At 50.0% G+C, this 20049-nt stretch overlaps 3 protein-coding genes across 5 annotated transcripts in view; 2 read left to right on the forward strand and 1 right to left on the reverse strand.

Moving 5' to 3' along the window:
* The window catches only part of kcnd2 (potassium voltage-gated channel, Shal-related subfamily, member 2), a gene marked incomplete at both ends in the record, with an annotated part of 14158 nt that extends 10459 nt beyond the window's left edge, over positions 1–3699 (forward strand). Inside the window, 4 exons of the mRNA XM_084486332.1 lie at positions 1–99; positions 557–694; positions 784–858; positions 3678–3699. The exon at positions 1–99 is cut by the window's left edge and continues 122 nt beyond it. Coding sequence (XP_084342458.1) covers positions 1–99; positions 557–694; positions 784–858; positions 3678–3699 — 334 coding nt within the window. The remainder of the gene's footprint in view (positions 100–556; positions 695–783; positions 859–3677) is intronic.
* Positions 3700–4073: 374 nt separating this feature from the next.
* Positions 4074–11333, reverse strand: tspan12 (tetraspanin 12). 3 transcript variants are annotated; one of them, XM_084486073.1, is made up of 8 exons: positions 10928–11333; positions 9111–9242; positions 7555–7637; positions 6727–6862; positions 5817–5882; positions 5422–5529; positions 4674–4817; positions 4074–4491 (listed from the first exon to the last, which is right to left on the reverse strand). In XM_084486073.1, the coding sequence occupies exons 2-8, from the start codon at positions 9174–9176 to the stop codon at positions 4090–4092; spliced, it is 1005 nt and encodes a 334-aa protein (XP_084342199.1). In that variant the 5' UTR covers positions 9177–9242; positions 10928–11333; the 3' UTR covers positions 4074–4089. The 3 variants fall into 3 exon arrangements, with proteins under 3 accessions (XP_084342199.1, XP_084342201.1, XP_084342200.1); XM_084486075.1 differs by having other exon boundaries at positions 5422–5583; XM_084486074.1 differs by lacking the exon at positions 9111–9242.
* A 1683-nt stretch (positions 11334–13016) lies between these two features.
* ing3 (inhibitor of growth family, member 3) lies at positions 13017–19585 on the forward strand. Its single transcript, XM_084486986.1, has 12 exons — positions 13017–13129; positions 13469–13540; positions 14363–14463; positions 14927–14992; positions 15583–15679; positions 15888–15959; positions 16439–16555; positions 16945–17108; positions 17766–17956; positions 18414–18606; positions 18789–18827; positions 19086–19585. Exons 1-12 carry the CDS (start codon positions 13102–13104, stop codon positions 19200–19202), a joined length of 1257 nt encoding a protein of 418 aa, XP_084343112.1. The 5' UTR covers positions 13017–13101; the 3' UTR covers positions 19203–19585.
* Positions 19586–20049: the final 464 nt, after the last annotated feature.

The following is a 20049-nucleotide window of genomic DNA, read 5'->3' on the forward strand; positions in this document are numbered from 1 at the left end:
CCGGAGGAGCCGCGGCCCCCTGGGCCTGCGGGGCTCCGCCCTGCCCTCCCTGCAGGAGCTGAGCACCATCCGGATCACCGACAGACCCTCCTCCAACAGGTACGCAAGCACATACACACACACACACACACACACAATCTCAGGCACACGCACATGTACGCACACACAGGCATGCACACTCACGTACACGCACTCACCAACGCAAGACTCTTAGATGGCGAGGGACTGAGCCCATTTGTACGACCGCTCAAGAAGAGATTACAAGGACACAGCGATATATGGAAACTCTTTGTTGTTAAACATGAAACCTGAAAGCACCCACACATCCCTCACTGTATCAGACTGCACCCTGACCTCAAGTCATCACAGGGGTCCACAGCAGGCACAGCCTCCCTGAGACACATCCAACACCACGTGTGGTTTAGTCCTACATATGGCGCCCATGTTTCACTTCACTTGCTCTCATAACTTCCACCTGCTTGAGCTGATGAGCTGCATTCACCTGGTTTGGTTTGAACCTGTTCTCCCTCCGCTCCCTCGTCTCCTCGCCCCGTAGCCGCTCCAGTCTGAACGCTCCGTTCCAGGAGACGGTTCCTCTGACCTGCGGGGAGGAACCAGCCACGCCCCATGCCACCCCCCAGGCCTCGCCCCGGGCCCCGCCCCACGGCGGCCCCCTGGACAGCGTGGTCCGGGTGTCAGCGCTCTGAAGCCCGCCCTACCCGACACAAGAAGACCCACGTTGCTGCGCAGAGACGTGACCACGCCCCCCTTTGCTGCTTGCAGACCTGAGAGCGAGCGCGGGGCGTCGCCCGTCTCTGCGGAGGAACGAGGGGGCCGACTGCTGATTGGTCGAGCACGGTACAGTTACCTTGATCTGTGATAAAAAGGTTTGGTTTTGTTTTTGGAACGCCGCTCCTCAGCGGGACGTTGGAATGTTCTCAACGGAGCGGGGCGGCGAGGTGCCGGGGAACCAACAGGGCTTCTGACCCAGGGCGGGGGTCTTCACGGACCTCTGCATGTAGCGGTGAATCGCGCTGAAGAACGCTGCTGCGGAGATGACACCAGACTCTGGCACCAGGCTCTGGGCAGGAGAGAGAGGACTCTTCTGCCCCCCGTGAGACACCAGGGGGCAGAAGAGAGAGGACTCTTCTGCCCCCGGTCAGACACCAGGGGGCAGCAGATTGGACTCTTCTGCCCCACGGTACCAGGGACACCAAGGGCCAGCAGCAGAGAGAGGACTCTTCTGCCCCCGGTGAGACACCTGGGGCAGGTGCAGAGATAACACCAGACTCTGTGAGGAGACAGAGGACTCTTCTTCTTATCTATGCTCATCTTGATAACACCCTTATCGACAGTGTGAATCATTCATCGGAGAACACCAGGTGCACTGCACACGTGCACGCGTCCGTGTGTGTGGGCGTGCGTGTGTGTTTGTGTGTGTATTCAGTAGCTTCTCAATGTAACTGCGGCTGTTTCATCCGCGATACTTCAACCTCTTTGTCATTAGTTACTAGTTGGCATGAGCAATAAGGATGAATCGTGTAAATGCATTTCGTAAATTAATCCAATGTTAAGGATGTGTGTATAAATCAGCTTTTATTGTTATCTGTGAGAGCTGACCCTCTCTCCTCCACACCGGTCAGAGACTGAGATCCCCACAGTCACTTAAAAAGTATTATCATTATAATTCTAATCAACAAATAATGATGAAAACCTTGAAAAAAAAACTTTATAAATTAATTACATTTCAATTTTTTTCCCAAACGTCTCATCTTAATGACATGTGAAATGTAAAAGTATTTATTAAAGCATGTGTTTGCTAGAGGGCATGGGAGGGGGGGGGGGGGGGGGGAGAGAGATGAGAACCGTGTACAGGAGGTAAAGGTCATGTGACATGGTATGTTGATATCATGTGACATGCTGGTATGTAAATGTTATGTGATGCAGTATGTAAATACTATTAAAAAAAAGCTAAAGAAGATAAAAAGTGTGCTGAAACATCCGTTTGACAAAAATATGTAAACCAAAAAATAAAGATTGATTCAAAACGTTTCAGTGGAATAAATAATAAGAGATTTAAGGTCAGTTTGTTTCTGTTGACTTTAGTTTTCGTCGTGTTGGGGTTGAGTCTCAGTCTCATGGTTCTCATGCATCAGCAGTCAAACTAAGACTCAAAATTTTGACGACAACAAAGTAAAAACTCTGGCTTTGTCTGCTGCAGTTAACGGACAACATTGTGTTAGGGTTATAATGTTGACCACAAGGCAGTGTCTTGGTAGAATAAATAATAAAGGGGTATAATCTCATTCAAAACAACATGAGAATGACGACAGCGGATAAATCATGCTAACGATGCTAGGCTAGCCCCCAGGGTCCACTCAAGCACATCCTGTCTGTGACTCGTGGGATTAAAAATATCTTTATGTCTTAAATACAAGAAGCACCATCCCTTCATCAGCGTTTACTTCAGTGAAGCGGCCAGCTAACATCTGCAGACAACAAACAAACATTAAAAAGTATGTTATAAACTACAAATATAAGCCAGTGATTTATAAAGCTATTAACAGCATCGCAGCAACATGCTCACGGCATGCATGTAGACTGTGTCAGGGAGAGGGATTAAATGTCCAAACGGTTTCTTGCACTGCTAATTTTACTCATGTTCAGAAGGACAGCAGCAACCGTTTAGGTTCTGCTGCCGGCTCCATTTCCCCTGCGTGGGAATCTGAGGGCCTGGGGCACGTCGTCCCATGGGGGGCTATTTATAATCCCTGCTGCTCCCAGTAAGTAACTGTCCTCCCAATAACTGTCCTGAGACTCTGTTACCTCCCTGCTCCTCCCAGTAACACTGTTACCTCCCTGCTCCTCCCAGTAACACTTTTACCTCCCTGCTACTACCAGTAACGCTGTTACCTCCCTGCTCCTCCCAGTAACGCTGTTACCTCCCTGCTCCTCCCAGTAATGCTGTCCTGAGGAGACTCTGTGGGACTGGTTTGTTCCCAGTCGGTTCCGTGTCACCGGCTGTCCAGTGTCTGAAGTCCTGTGTCTGTCCTGTTTTATACATACGGTCAACTCTAGTAAGACACAGCAGAGTAAAGCAGAAGGACTGCAATAAACATCTCAGTTAGTTAGTGTCAAGTAGTAAGTTGTCAAGTTAATGAGCTGTAGATTGACCCAGTTCCTCTTCATTACTGGTCAATTCCGTGCTGGGAAAACATTTTCACAAAATGCATTTTACATCAAAAGTTGTGCATCTCTTTGGGCATAAGGAAGGCAATTCATATATGAACACATACATACATCCACAAATAAAAGCTTAAATAATATAAATAGTTACTGTGTGAATAAATAAATATCATTAAACATTTATATTGCTGCCTTTTACCATTTTTGAATGGTATTGTTAGAAATCTAAAATAAGAGTAATATATTTCTTCCTTGTCAACATTTTACAATTTTCGATTCAGAAAAAGTCATTCAGGCAAGAAAAAGACAACTCGAGAGTCAGTCTGCGAGCTGCGAGTTCAAGGTCCGTTCTGCCCTCGCTGGACCAGAACCTCACGACAATCATCAACAAGAACCCCAGATGGCTTTCTGGACCGGCCGCTGGTTCTACTGGCTGTTGTTCCTTCTGTTGCCCCGTCTGTGGCTCAGCCTGTTCTGTGGCTCACTCTCAGACTCCAGAAGCTCAGACTGTAGAAGCTCAGACTGTAGAACTTCAGATTCCAGAACCTCAGACTGTATAACCTTAGACTCTAGAAGCTCAGACTCCAGAACCTCAGACTCTAGAACCTCAGACTCTAGAACCTCAGACTCCAGAACCTCAGACTCTAGAACCTCAGACTCTAGAACCTCAGACTCCAGAACCTCAGACTGTAGAACCTCAGACTGTAGAACCTCAGACTGTAGAACCTCAGACTTTAGGACCTCAGACTCCAGAACCTCAGACTCTAGGACCTCAGACTCCAGAACCTCAGACTTTAGAACCTCAGCCACGGAGGTCCACCCCAACCTGGGCTGGTAAGAACTCCGACCACGGCTGTTTGTGTGGGGGGGGGGGGGGGGGGGGGGAACCGTGCCGCCCCGCCGCTAGGACGCCAGGCGCCTCATGTCCATGTGGGGGTTGTACTGGAGGTGGCTCCTGGTAGGGGGGGTCATGGTGTGGGGGGGGGCCCAGGCTGTTGCGGTGGGGGGGGTTGTGGTGGGGGGGGTCCTGCAGGTCCGGCCGGGCGGCGAGGCCCAGAGGCCCGAGGACCCCATGAGCGGGGCGGTGGGGTCGTCGGCGGGGAGGGGGGCGGGGGGCTCGGAGGGACGGGGGGCCGCGGCGGGGGGGCCCAGCGGGGGGGCGGGGTGGTAGTGGAGCGCCCAGAGCAGGGTCAGGGTGAGCACCATGGCCAGGATCTGCAGGACGCCGATGAACACGCCCAGGAAGCGCAGCGTGTGGAGTTGCTGCGTCCCGCGGATGAAGCTGAAGATCTTAGGGCCGCAGCCCTGAGGACACGAGCAGAATAAGATACACACACCAAAGGCCCACACTCACACACACACACACACAGTCACATACACTCACATAAACATGGATACATACACACACACACACACACACGCACACACTCACACTCACACACACACACACACACACACACACACACACACATATCCTCCCCACTCACCTCCTGGTGCAGGTCGCTCAGGTCTCTCTGGTGGGCGTGGCGAGCACATCCTGGATACTGATTGGTGCAGCAGGAGTCTGGCGGCCATTCCATGTCCGTCACCTCCAGCCAATCGGTGAAGTAGATCACCCCGCAGCACTTAAACTGACAAATCACAGCAGAGTGGGCGGGTTTACATTGACCCCCATTGGTTGTTAGGAGTATCACATGTCAGAGCAAACAGAGTATATATGTCAGCGGGTGGAGCTGTGTGAGGGTGGAGCTGTGTGAGGGCGGAGCTATCTGAGGGCAGAGCTGTGTGAGGGTGGAGCTGTGTGAGGGTGGAGCTGTGTGAGGGTGGAGCTATCTGAGGGCAGAGCTGTGTGAGGGTGGAGCTGTGTGAGGGTGGAGGTGTGTGAGGGTGGAGGTGTGTGAGGGTGGGGGTGTGTGAGGGTGGAGGTGTGTGAGGGTGGAGGTGTGTGAGGGTGGGGGTGTGTGAGGGTGGGGGGGTGTGAGGGCGGAGCGGGGTGAGGGTGGGGGGGTGTGAGGGCGGAGCGGGGTGAGGGCGGAGCTGTGTGAGGGCAGAGCTGTGTGAGGGTGGGGGTGTGTGAGGGTGGGGGGGTGTGAGGGCGGAGCAGGGTGAGGGTGGGGGGGTGTGGGTGGAGGTGTGTGAGGGTGGAGCTGTGTGAGGGTGGAGCGGGGTGAGGGCGGAGCTGTGTGAGGGTGGAGGTGTGTGAGGGCGGAGCGGGGTGAGGGCGGGGTTACTGACCTCGGTCTGGAAGACGTTCCAGGTGTGGGTGAGCCACTGGTAGTGCTGAAGGCCGAAGGATGACATCCTTGCCTTCAGACTGATCATATCTGACCTCTGGACGGCCGGCTGGGACACACACACACACACACACACACACACACACACACACACACACACACACACAGGCACGCACACACACACACGCACGGGCACACACGCACACACACATGCACGCACAGGCATACATTCACATGTTCAAGCACACACACACATGCACGCACACGCACGCATGCACACACACGCAGGCTCACACACGCACACACATGCACACACACGCAGATTAGTAAAGGAATACTTACTAATGACATAATGTATAAAGCTTTTGATGAGAACTATGAGGAGTGTTTTATCACCTCGTCGTAGGTCCACACCCCGCTGGCCAGCTCCACGCAGAAGATCAGCAGCAGGCTCACAAAGTACTGGAGGAGGAGGAGCAGACCACACAGAGTGGAACACATTCCTCAGCATTACATCGAGCTGTTCACTTGTCAGCTGAGGACCTCTGGCCTAACTGAGCTTCAACCCGACCCGTCTTAAATATATCTGATACATCATCTCAAAGTCCTCTCAGGACCGTGGGGCAGTAATATTAAGACTACGTCACCTGATCACTTCAGGGATTGGCATTGTGTACATCAATAACAATATGATACGAATATCACCTATTAAAAATATGAAGCTATGATTTGAAAACAAAATCCAAATCTGTAATTCTTATCTGTAAATTATTCTAAATATCTATTGACCTTCACCGTTTGAAGTTTCTTAGACTTAAACGTGTGAAATTATAAGGATAACCCAGGTGTTGTAGACTGTAGGTGTGTGCAACACTAAAGCTAACCCAGATGTCTAGACCGTAGGTATGTGTGACACTAAAGCTAACCCAGTTGTTATAGACCCTCAGTGTGTGTGACACTAAAGCTAACCCAGGTGTTGTAGACCGTCAGTGTGTGTGACACTAAAGGGCTCTTTATGGTCCCACGTTCACGCAACGCAAGGACCACGGAGACGCTTCGACGTAGTCGTGAACGTTTATGGTCCTGCGTCAGGTTTTAGTGAGCGGACCAATCACAGCCCTTGCGGCTGCGTCGCCTCGACGGAAGGTTAAAATTTTTGGGAGGCGCACGTCAGGCCCTTGCGGTGGACGCAAGGAGGGTCCGCAAGGACGTAAGGGGTCCGTAACCCCCTTGCGTTGCGTGAACGTGGGACCATAAATAGCCCTTTAAGGTAACCCCGGTTCCGGGGCCCCAGAGCCCCTCTCACCCAGGTCAGTAGCAGCAGGCTGCACCTCAGGGTGCCACAGTATCCCACCATGGCCACGATGACCAGGAAGCAACAGACAGTGATGATGACGGGGTGCACGGCCGGGGCGTAGGTGAGGACCGCGGCCTCCTCCAGCCTGGAGAGAGACAGTCAGTCAGGGGGGAGGTTACAACACACACCGCCTCCTCCAGCCTGGAGAGAGACAGTCAGTCAGGGGGGAGGTTACAACACACACCGCCTCCTCCAGCCTGGAGAGAGACAGTCAGTCAGGGGGGAGGTTACAACACACACTGCCTCCTCCAGCCTGGAGAGAGACAGTCAGTCAGGATGGAGCCACGCTCAAGGAGGGGGAATTACATCACATGTCTGGCTTGACTTGCAACGTTGGAAGGTTGCTAGTTCGATCCCTGGCACCTCCTCCTCGAGTGTCGAGGTGTCCCTGAGCGAGACACCTCACCCTGACTGCTCCTGATGAGCTGGCTGTCGCCTTGTGTGGTTGACTCCGCCGTCGGTGTGTGAATGTGTGTGCCGTCGGTGTGTGAATGTGTGTGCCGTCGGTGTGTGAATGTGTGCGCCGTCAGTGTGTGAATGTGTGCATGAATGGTTGTAAGTCGCTTTGGATAAAAGCCCTAAGTGTAAATGTACAGCGACTGGCTTGTAGACACGCTCATATCACTCAACACCACTTCATTCAAAGGTGGAACCATGAATTTCACATTTAAAGCCTCTTCTCTTCTTGTTGACTTCCAGACAGCCTTAATGATGATTGGTCTACAGACAGAACCAAACAGGAGCCAGAGTTTCACGTGCAGGGGAGGGGCTTGTTACCTGGTGTGGGCGGTCAGGGTCAGCACTAGACTCAGGTGGTCTCTGATGGACGCCGCCACGCCCAGAACACATGCTGACATCAGCTGTGGGACGGGACACACAAACACACACACACGCACACACACACACACACACACACACACACACACACACACACACACACCTTAACGCACATACCAATCCCGGCAGATGCATGCTAGTGAATACTTGCTTGCTTGAGTGTGTGTTTGTGTGTTTGTGTGTGTGAGAGAGAGCGAGAGAGAGAGAGAGAGAGAGAATGTTGACTGACTGCCAATTAGAAGTGTGTGGGACTACTCTACATGGACCCTGGCCACCTGTTGCTGCGCAGGGTGGGACGGGGGGGAGGAGAGGGGAGGGAGGAGAGGGGAGGGGAGGGGAGAGTTGGCTAAGACAGACCCAAAACAGGGTAGTGTAGTAGAGTATGGTGGGGTAGTAGGGTATAGTGGGGTACAGTAGGGTATCGTAGGCTACACTAAGGCAGTAGGGTACAGTAGGGTATAGTAGGGTATAGTGGGATATCGGAGGGTAGTAGGGTATAGTAGAATATCGTAGGGTACAGTAGGGTAGTAGGGTATTAGGGTATAGTAGGGTGTCATAGGGTACAGTAGGGCAGTAGGGTATAGTAGAATATCGTAGGGTACAGTAGGGTAGTAGGGTATTAGGGTATAGTAGGGTGTCATAGGGTACAGTAGGGCAGTACGGTATAGTAGGGTACAGTCGGGTATAGTAGGGTACAGCTGGGTATAGTAGGGTACGGTAGGGTACAGTAGGGTATATTAGGGTACAGTAGGGTACGGTAGGGTACAGTAGGGTATATTAGGGTACCGTAGGGTACAGTTGGGTACCGTAGGGTACAGTAGGGTATGTAGGGTACAGTAGGGTACATTTGGGTACCGTAGGGTACAGTAGGGTATGTAGGGTATAGTAGGGTACAGTCGGGTATAGTAGGGTATAGTGGGGTACAGTAGGGTATAGTAGGGTACATCCGGGTATGGTAGGGTACGGTAGGGTATAGTGGGGTACAGTAGGGTATAGTAGGATACAGCCAGGTATAGTAGGGTACGGTAGGGTACAGTAGGGTATATTATGGTACAGTAGGGTACAGTTGGGTACCGTAGGGTACAGTAGGGTATGTAGGGTACAGTAGGGTATAGTGGGGTATACTAGGGTAGTAGTGTATAGTAGGGTACACAAGGGTACAGCAGGGTAGAGTATGGTACAGTAGGGTAAAGTAGGTTACAGTAGGGTATAGTAGGGTATTAGAGTATAGTAGGGTATTAGAGTATAGTAAGGTATAGTAGGGTACAGTAGGGTATATTAGGGTACAATAGGGTACAGTTGGGTATGTAGGGTACAGTAGGGTATAGTGGGGTATACTAGGGTAGTAGTGTACAGTAGGGTACACAAGGGTATAGTAGGGTACAGTAGGGTAGAGTATGGTACAGTAGGGTAAAGTAGGTTACAGTAGGGTATAGTAGGGTATTAGAGTATAGTAAGGTATAGTAGGGTACAGTGGGGTACAGTAGGGGTCCTACCCAGAACAGCAGGTTGAGGGCGTAAAGCAGGCAGCGCAGACACCTCACTGCATCCTCGCGAGCCATTCCGAGCGCGACAGGCGACGTCCGGTCATGCGCATTCTACCATGTAACCATGGCAACATCGTTTGACTGCAAACACACAAACAAACGCGCTCGTCATCATACAAATCGATCCCAACAACCGCGTTCGAGCTCCAGTGGAAGCGCGAGGGCACCACATTATCGTGCTCGTACTCGTGAGACGAGGCGCGTCACCTGCGCGCTGTTTTTAGCGGCTGGATTTCGTTGGAAGTTAAAATAGCTTTTAAAAAAACTGGTGTTAGATGTTCTAGAGACAGGTGTTTCATGTTGTAGATACAGGTGTTTGATGTTCTACAGGTGTTTGATGTTCTAGAGACAGGTGTTTGATGTTCTACAGGTGTTTGATAGTCTATAGACGGATGTTTGATTTTCTAGAGGCAGGTGTTTGATGTTCTAGAGCAGGGGTCGGCAACCCGCGGCTCTAGAGCCGCATGCGGCTCTTTAACGCCGCCTAGTGGCTCCCTGGAGCTTTTTCAAAAATGTTTGAAAATGGAAAAAGATGGGGTTTCTCAAGCCAGGTGGCGCATTAGACCAGGGGCTCATCTCCTGTTTCCAAAATGCATCACAAACTCTAGTATAATTTACTACACGCTTACTATCACAAACTCAAACGCGGGAAAATATAACGGCGCCGGGACGTGCTCTCGCTACAGGTCCACGGCACGCTCGTCTCCGGTGCGCGTCGCGGCAGCCGGGGCGGCGGCGTTGACGGCAGACGGCTGGTACGCGTCCGCCTACCGCCGTACCAAGGCGGGTAGCTCGGAGGAAGATTTGGATTATTACAACAACAACAACACCAACTATTTCGACGCTCTGATGTCACGATCAACCCAAAACGTGTCATCGCTCACCCAAGTTGTTTCTATTATCATTGCTACATTGTCTCCAGCATATGGCGCGATTATGGACAGTATATTTTATTAAACACTCAGCTTCTGGTTAGTTCAATTTTGAGAATAGATTAACGGCGATATTTTTTTTATCGCCCGATAAGAGTCTCGCGTTAACGCAGCACGTTAACGCCGATAACGGCCCACCACTACGCAAAATATTATGCTCCTGTGCCACCACGCTGAGAAAAAAAGACTGATGGACAACCACATAAGCCACATTTTACAAACAAACAACAGCCATGCGTGCGCCAATTGAGACGATCAAAAGGGTTAAAACAGCGCCACCTATACGCCTGGAACATGAAGTAGCGTGTTGAGTCGTATTGAGATGGATCCGTGTGGACGCAAATGTTCTTGAAACAATGCCAGGGAAAACGGAGAAAAAAAGATCGTTTTGGTACGTGTGGACTTGGCCTAAATCATGAAGGCTCATTATGTATTTGTAGTTAATTTAGTCATTTTGATAAGCTAATATAGCTACTATAGATACATACAGCATGCGTTGCCTTCATTATAAGGGTTATATAAGGCTTTTAATTTTTTGCGGCTCCAGACATATTTGTTTTTGTTTTTTTGGTCCAATATGGCTCTTTCAACATTTTGGGTTGCCGACCCCTGTTCTAGAGACAGGTGTTTGATGTTCTAGAGACAGGTGTTTGATGTTCTAGAGACAGGTGTTTGATGTTCCAGTCGGTTCAGATGATAACAAGCTGTTAGCTACTTTATAATAATATAACTTTTTCATAATCATGTAACTATTTTATAATGATAGAAGTTTTTTACCATCCTAGAAGTGTTTTAGGTCCTTGTAGCGGCTCTGTTTACGAGGCATCAACAAACCTCTGTTGTGTTTCTCAGCTGAATCCGTCCGGCTGTCAGCGATGTTCCCACTGCTCCCAGTCCGGTCCAGTAGAGTCGCCCACTGCTCCCAGACCAGACCAGTAGAGTCTCCTATTGCTCCCAATCCAGACCAGTAGAGTCCGGTCCAGTAAAGTCTCCCACTGCTCCCAGTTCAGACCAGTAGAGTCCGGTCCAGTAGACTCTCCCACTTTTCCGAGTCCGGTCCAGTATTCTCCCACTCCTCCAATTCCAGACCAGTAGAGTCCGGTCTAGTAGAGTCCCAGTGGGTCCTGGTGGGTCCTGGGGGGTCCCGGGTGGTCTTGGGTAGTCCTGGGGGGTCCTGGGGGTCCTGGTGGGACCGGATTCCGTGGTCTCGTGGGAGCAAGTCCCGTCCGTGCGTCTAGCTTTAGGATTTGTTTACGAATGGACAACGATCTTTCCGCTCGCGCCTCATCGCCTGGCAAGGGGCGGTCCGGGGGAGGGGTGGGGGGGGGGGGGTGCGGCGCGGGACAGGAATGCGCGCGGAGGATGGACGGCACGCGGGGGTCAATAGGACACGCGGAGAAGAGGCCGATTGTCCAGATGACGAGGAGACCAAGGAGAGATGATTATGACGTGGAGGTCTAATAATTAATTAATATTAATAACTAATAAATACCGATCGTAAAAACTATTAATAACTATTAATAAAGACCGGAGGATCGTATCAACTATTAATAACTATTAATAAAGACCGGAGGACCGTATCAACTATTAATAACTATTAATAAAGACCGGAGGATCGTATCAACTATTAATAACTATTAATAAAGACCGGAGGATCGTATCAACTATTAATAACTATTAATAAAGACCGGAGGATCGTATCAACTATTAATAACTATTAATAAAGACCGGGGGATTGTATTAATTATTAATAACTATTAATAGAGACCGGAGGATGTCTCCGTGTTGGAAGGAATACACCGTGTTTCCCTTGAAACCATGTTATGTTTTGGTCACTATACCTTAATCCAATTACTTACTGTGTCTGATATTAATATTTTTTATGATATATATATATATAAAATTAGAATATAATGATATATTGATGTATTATAATAGTAATAATATTTTATAAAAAAAATGTAATAATATGTATGGGCGTGGTTCGGCCTCAGTAAAACGTGCAGTTGTAGTAGTAGTGAGGCCTCTAACCTGAGATGAGGCCTTTAGCCTGAGATGAAGCCTGCTATCACCACAAACCACACAGCAGATACATAAATCACAGCCCACAGACACAACATACAAACCACTTTGTCTTGCTTTGGATTAAAGGGTAATTTGTACATGTAAAACGTGAACTTTAGATATCTGGAATAACAACTTCTACTGGTAAAATGTTAAGTAATACATGACGTATCGGTGCTGACCAGTAGAGGACGCTCAGCGCTAGGACTTGGTGGAACCAGAGCGAGTAGTGAAGACACGGGGTGTAATCAGGTTATAGAAGACAGCATGCTGTCAATCAAATCAACACTACCTCGTAGTTCGGGAAATTATTCATACATGATCATGTAAAATGGATACTGTAGAGGTGTATGGTCTCTGCGAAGCCCTATATGCTAATCAATCAGAATTAGTTATAGGCTCACTTCAGTGAGACTTATATCATTATTAATTTTAGTATAGTGTAGGCCTATACTATAAATAACTATTATAGTATATAAGTATATCCACCACAATTCAGGATTAGATATAACTGGAAAGTAAGTAGGTTAAACCACCAGACTCCATGATAGGGCAGGCATGAAAATATGATTTATGATGACACAAAGTAGGCCTCAGCCTACAAGTAGGCAACACTGAATATGGGTTTGGAAAGGTTTAGAGAAATATGCTAGTGAGACTTCAAAGGAATATTTACATTCGATTTAAATTCCTATAATCGCCCAGGTTCTCTTGTCGCATGACTTCTGAGAGGAGTAAGAACTACAAATACCAAGATGCGTGTGAGCAGGACTCCAAAACCGACGCGTTTGCGTCGACCAACCGCGTCCCGAGGCGCCGTCGGCGTCACGCCCTGCGACCTCTGCGTTGTTCATATCAACCCTCTGCTAAACCGAAGTGTCCGACGCCATATTGAAATACGAATTTTGTTTTATTCTATCCGCGAAAACACCGACTTCTTCAAGATGTTATACTTGGAGGACTACCTCGAGAGTGGGTAACACATGTCGGAATGCAATTCCGTCGTCATATGTGCATAATGTGTCGGAAATACGGACGGTGGTCCCGTCTGCGCGTTCGAGCTGTTAGCCTAGCATCGCTAGCTGCTTAATGGGTCGTTAGCATTGCACTGCTAGCTGCTTAATTGGTGGTTAGCCTAGCGTTGCTAGCTGTTCAACTGTTGGTTAGCTTAGCATCGCTAGCTGCTCAACGGGTTGTTAGCCTAGCATCGCTAGCTGCTCAACGGGTTGTTAGCCTAGCATTGCTAGCTGCTTTACGGGTGGTTAGCCTAGCATTGCTAGCTGCCTAACGGGTTCTTCTTCTCCCTCGCAGTGATCGAGCAGCTCCCCATGGACCTCCGCGACAGGTTCACGGAAATGAGGGAGATGGACCTGCAGGTTCAAAGTATGCAGAGAGACACGAACTGAGCATGAACATATTCATATTACCTGAATATTACATGCATATTACACGAACAGAACATAAATATTACCTGTACATTACATGAACATTACTTGTACAGAACATGAACATTACATGCATATTACATGAACATTACATGAATATTACCTGAACTGAACATAAATAGAACATGAACAGAGCATGAATAGAACATGAACAGAACATGAACAGAACATGAAAACATGAACAGAATATGAACAGAACATTAATATGACATTCATTTTACATGAACAGAACATGGATATTACATGAATAGAACATTAAAGGAACATTACATGAACAGAACATGAATATTGCATAAAAATGTCATGATCTACATGTTCATAATAGGAACATGAACAGAACCTGTGAACTGATGGGTTATCTCCACCTTGCTCAGAGTTGTACCAAAGCTCCATCAGCCCTACTCACCTCAGATCCAGCCTACCTCCATTCCCCGTGCGTTGTATAGAAGCACGTAGTCAACGGTTCCTCCTCTGGGTTAAAACTTTTGGAAATGCCAACACATGTTTCTCCTCAAACACAGATAGACGTGTGTGTAGACATATTATGGACACACTCCGCAGTACCTTTTATCAGGTAGACCTGTCTAGTGTGTGCTGAGTAACCAGAGACCTTACGACTGACCATACTCACACACAACTGACCCTGTGGCAGCAGAGATGGAGATGTTGGTCAGAGCAGGACACCCTTCTGAGTTCCAGAGAGTTCGTCTGCATGTCAGGGTTTGTTTATTGATGGAGCTATGTTCCTGCTCCCTGCTAGACGCCACAGACCAGCTCGAGCAGAAGGTCATCGAGTTCTTCGTCAACGCCAAGAAGAACAAACCAGAGTGGAGGGAAGAGCAGATGGAGGTCATCAAGAAGGTAGCGCCACGGACTGCAGAGGCCTGGTCCAGACCTCCACATGGAGTTTAAAAGAAACACGCTTCAAATATAAAACTTAAAATAAAACAAGAGAACATAATGTGTTGGCCACATGCTGACTGATTGAGGACAGTGATGCACTGTGTTGTGGTTAATCTAAAGCCTTCTCTCGGGCGGCATGTGGCTCAGGAATTGGAGCGGGTCGGCTGGTATTTGAAAGGTTGCTAGTTCGATCCCCGGCTCGTCCAAGCTGAGTGTCGAGGTGTTTCTGAGTAAGACACTTAACCCTAACTGCTCCGGACGAGCTGGCTGTCGCCTTGCATGGTTGACACCGCCGTCGGTGTGTGAATGTGTGCATGAATGGGTGAATGTTAGGCAGTGTTGTAAAGTGCATTGAATGGCTACTGGTTGGAAAAGCGCTGTATAAATGCAGTCCATTTGACCATTTCCCATTCTCTTTCAGGATTATTATAAAGCGCTGGAGGATGCAGACGAGAAAGTACAGCTGGCCAATCAGATTTATGACCTGGTGAGTAGAGTCAGTCTCTCTGGTCTGCCGTACTGGACGGTCGAGGTAGCTGGCCCTGCTTGAGAAGCTTTTATCTGTCAAAACTGTTTCCTTTTTAATCCTGATGGATAATGTCTGTGGGCTCACACTGACTAAACACTTGGTGATTCCGAGCCGTATTCTTTCATGTTGTATATTGAGGCTCAGCAGGGTTCTGATGTGTTTCCTGGCTGCTTATAGTTTGAGTATATCCACCACAATTCAGGATTAGATTAGATTAGAAACTGGAAAGTAAGTAAGTGGGTTAAACAACCAGACTCCATGCTATGGCAGGCATCAAAATATGATTTATGATGACACCAAGTAGGCCTAAGCATACAAGTAGGCAACACCGAATATGGATTTTGAAAGGCTTAGAGAAATATAGCTATTGAGACTTCATAGGAATATTTACATTCCTGTTTAAATTCCTATATTGGTCTCTATAAGTTCTCTTGTCGTATGACTTCTGAGAGGATTAAGAACTAGAATCACCAAGATGCATGTGAGCCGGACTCCAACATCTACTCGTTCTGCGTTAACGGGTTGTGATGTGTGTTCTGCCGCTCCAGGTGGACCGCCACCTGAGGAAGCTGGACCAGGAGCTGGCCAAGTTCAAGATGGAGCTGGAGGCGGACAACGCCGGCATCACGGAGATCCTGGAGAGACGTGAGGCCCGGGGTCATTTCACCTCCACGCTGTTGGGGCAATACTGACTAATGATCCAGTGATGCCCATCTACGTTTATGTTCTGAAACTTTAGCTAACCCGTGTCAGCTAACTCGTGTCAGCTAACCTGTTGCTACGTGCAGGGATTAGCATGTAGCATGCGTTGTAGAGCTGCTCCTGTAACGGCTCCTCCTCTTCTCTGCTGCAGGGTCTTTGGAGATGGACAGCCCTGCCCAGCCGGTCAACAACCACCACGTCCACTCACACGCTACGGCCGAAAGTATGAACGCACACGACTCACACACACTCACACACGGTCCAGCCCCTTCAATCAATGAGTGCTCCCTAGGTCAGTGGTGATCCACCTGGGGAGGTATAATGAACCAGAGGGTTCCTAGGTTGGTGGTGAGGTTCCCATGGTCGGTGGTCAACCACCTGCATGGGTAGAGTGAACCAGAGGGTTCCTAGGTCAGTGGCGACCCACCTGGTTTGCAGAACAGCCTTAAACAATATTTTACAACTATGTTTTCTCCACAAATATCAATACCTGTCTGGTGAGCGTTCTTTGATCCACAGTGTGTTAGATACATGCATACACAGAGAAATGTTAGTGGTGTCACTTTGATGAGAAGGTAACGACTGCATCAGTCCTCATTAGGGCCACTCCACAGGGCACTAACGAGTCATGTATCACTACATGTTATGAAGGCATCTTACAGACCTCTAACCAGCCTGTTTTGTGGTTCTCCTGCGTCCCAGAGAGGAAACACAGTGCTCCGGTGCACCACACCACGGAGCACGTCCCGGAGAAGAAGTTCAAGTCAGAGGCTCTGCTCTCCACGCTCACCTCGGACGCCTCCAAGGAGAACACGCCAGGTAACTATCCAACATTATCTACCACTGTTTGGGTTGTCGGCTCAATGGGAAGTAAGCGAGTTCAGTTCATCCAGTTCAGCGGCAATGGTTGAGACCACAACTCCCATGTTCCCAGTTACGTCACGTCACCAAATTATCCTTTTGTTATTGTTATGATTGAACGACCCCTAGTGGCAGAAGGTACACATCACACCTTTAAAGGGTCATAAATAAGAGCAGGGGCCATCACAAGTAACCAGAGTGTAAAGGGATGTCTTCCTTTATCTGACAAGCAGCTAAGAACCACCAAAGTATTCATTTAATAATGTATATGAACATATATAGTTGTATTAATAATGTTAAAGATGATCCAGGTGACCTCAAACCCTGCGGGGCTCCTCTGTCTCCAGGTTGCCGTACCAACAGCGCCGCCCTGTCCACCAACAGCGTGTACAGCGTCACCACCTCCCAGCCGCTGGCCTCCTACAACCTCACCTCCCTCCCCGCTGGGGCAGGGGCCGGCGCCGGGGCCATCACCATGGCAGCCGCGCAGGCCGTCCAGGCCACAGCCCAGGTCTGGTCCTCCCACCTCTGGAGCTGTGTTGTGTAGCTGAGTGACGGTGTAGCTGACGGTGTTTGTTGTGTAGCTGACGGTGTGTGTTGTGTAGCTGATGGTGTTTGTTGTGTAGCTGGCGGTGTGTGTTGTGTAGCTGACGGTGTGTGTTGTGTAGCTGGCGGTGTGTGTTGTGTAGCTGGCGGTGTGTGTTATGTAGCTGACTGTGTGTTGTGTAGCTGATGGTGTGTGTTGTGTAGCTGGCAGTGTGTTGTGTAGCTGACAGGTGTGTGTGTAGCTGGCAGGTGTGTGTGTAGCTGGCAGTGTGTTGTTTAGTCGACTGTTTGTTGTGTAGCTGGCGGTGTGTGTTGTGTAGCTGACTGTGTTGTGTAGCTGATGGTGTGTGTTGTGTAGCTGACAGTGTGTGTTATGGTGCTGACGGCGTTTGTTGTGTAGCTAACGGTGTGTGTTGTGTAGATGAAGAGTGACAATGTGTGTTGTGTAGGTGAAGGGTGACGTAGCTGACGGTGTGTGTGGTGTAGATGAAGGGTGACAACTGACGGTGTGTGTTGTGTAGCTGACGGTGTTGTGTTGGTGTGTGTTGTGTAGATGAAGGGTGACATAACTGACGGTGTGGGTTGTGTAGCTGACGGTGTTGTGTTGGTGTGTCTTGTGTAGATGAAGGACGGCCGGCGGACCTCCAGCCTGAAGGCCAGCTACGAGGCCATCAAGAACAACGACTTCCAGCTCAACCGAGAGTTCTCCGTCTCCAGAGAGGCCACCACCTACCCCGCCTCCGCCCTGGCCTCCACCCTCACCCAGAACATCACCCCCACATCCGCCTCCGACTCCCGGGGCCGCAAGTCCAAGTAGGTCTTTCCCCCCCCCCCCCCCCCCCCTCCATGTTTGTAATTCACAAGTTGAACGTAGAGATGTTCCGATACCTTTCTTCCCTTCCCGATCATCTGTACCGATTCCTGAACTTGAGTATCGGAGTATTTCCGTATTTCAGTATTTCTGGTAGCTTGAACGCACGTAGGTCGGGGATGACGCGTTTCCCAATCCGACTTTCCACCTCGGACCGTTCAGGAACGCAGCATCTCACCGTAGTGTTCTTGATGAAAAATAAGTCATGTGATGGTATCGCATCGGCGCAAAGATTTGCATACTCGCTGATACTAGCTTTGTTCCGATATCGGAGATATTTCGGATACTGGTATCGTTATCGGAACAACTCTAGTTGACCGTGAGCTGACTGTAGCGCCACGCTGGTGTCTCTTGTTCTATGTGGACGCCTGGTACCTGACCGCCTCTCCCCGTCCTCAGAAGCGGCGTCAAGTCGTCGAGCCACCAGTCGTCGTCCTCCTCGTCCTCCTCCTCGCTCTCCTCCTGCTCCTCCTCCTCGGCTTTGGCCCAGGAGCTGTCCCAGCAGGCGTCCTCGCTGCCCGAGGCCGACCCCAACAGCCAGGTGGACTGGACCTACGACCCCAACGAGCCACGCTACTGCATCTGCAACCAGGTACCTGCCCCACAACCCCCTTAGAACCGGCCCTCAGAACCCCCCAGAACCGGCCCTCAGAACCCCCCAGAACCCCCTCAGGACCCCCTCAGAACCCGGCACTTAGAACCATAGATAGACAGTCCATAGACGTCTGCATCAGCCCTCACTAAGTAACGTTCTGACCCTCTGTTGTCTCCTAGGTGTCCTACGGGGAGATGGTCGGCTGTGACAACACAGATGTAAGTATTGTTTATGTTTCTGTGCTCCTCCTCCTCACCACCACACCTGATCTCTGCACCAATCACACTTTTCCCTGCCCTGTCACGTGGGCGGACGGGAAACATGACGGACGGTGGAACCCAGACTACCGGGGTTCCCCCTCGCCCTGACCCAGACGGAGATGGAGATGGACCTCATGGGTCCAGATCCTGGAGATGTCTTGAGTGCTGACCCTCTCCAGCGTTCCCCCTCTAACGTGGTCTCTCTTGTCTCCCCAGTGCCCCATCGAGTGGTTCCACTACGGCTGCGTGGGGCTGACAGAGGCCCCCAAGGGCAAGTGGTTCTGTCCTCAGTGCACCGCCGCCATGAAGCGCCGAGGCAGCCGGCACAAATAGAGCTCAGCCCAGTGCCTCCTCTCCCCCGGTCTCCCGGTCCTCCTTTCCTCCACCCGGAAGTTGGGGACGGAGCTTGGGGTGACGGAGCAGTGGGAGGTGGTGTCACAGCCTCGGCAGTCATCAGAACGCCCCCCCCCGCTCCCTGGCTCTGAGGCGCCGAGTGTAAAGAAACGTTCCTGTGTGCGTGTCGGCTGATTCCAGGTCTCGGTCCAAACCAAGAGTTAGAGTATGTGTCCGATGAGAGGGATGAGGGGTTAAAGTGCGTGTGTGTGTCACTAGTTGTTCTGCACTGATTGTGTGTGTGTGTGTGTGTGTGCGTGTGTGTGTGTGTATGTGTTTTAGAAATATCAAGATGTACAATAAAAATATCCAGATGTTTGGTACTGCTGTTGTGTTGGTCTTTATTTCCCTCCTGTTACTGGTGTGTTGCTGCTGGTGTGTCACTGGTCTGTTTGTCTGCTGACCTCCGCCCAGCCTCCAGCTAGGTGCGTTTCCTGTTCTCGTTCCACAAATAACTCAGACTGTTTTAGTTGGACCTTGATGGGGGGGAGGTCTCTGGACCCCCTGACGAGGCCCAGTTGTCTCACGGCAGTAAAAGTCTCCAGGTCACCGCTCTACTCCCTGATCCTGGGAAGAAAGGAAACCTTTTGGCCGCTGAAGGAGCAGAGATGGCGCCGGGAGGGAGGAAGGAAGTCTTTAGACTTTTCTTTTTTCTGGCTCTAAGTGGAACCAGATGCGGTTCTACCGGGCTGGCCTCCATACTGCCGCTGCCTCAGGAATGAGGAGTTAGAGGAGCTGACGTCGGAGGTCCCGTGCAGAGAGCTCTCTCGGTTCTCGGAGAGTTCGC

The sequence above is a fragment of the Micromesistius poutassou genome (genome assembly GCF_964030765.1).
Source record: "Micromesistius poutassou genome assembly, chromosome: 22".
NCBI lineage: Eukaryota > Metazoa > Chordata > Actinopteri > Gadiformes > Gadidae > Micromesistius > Micromesistius poutassou.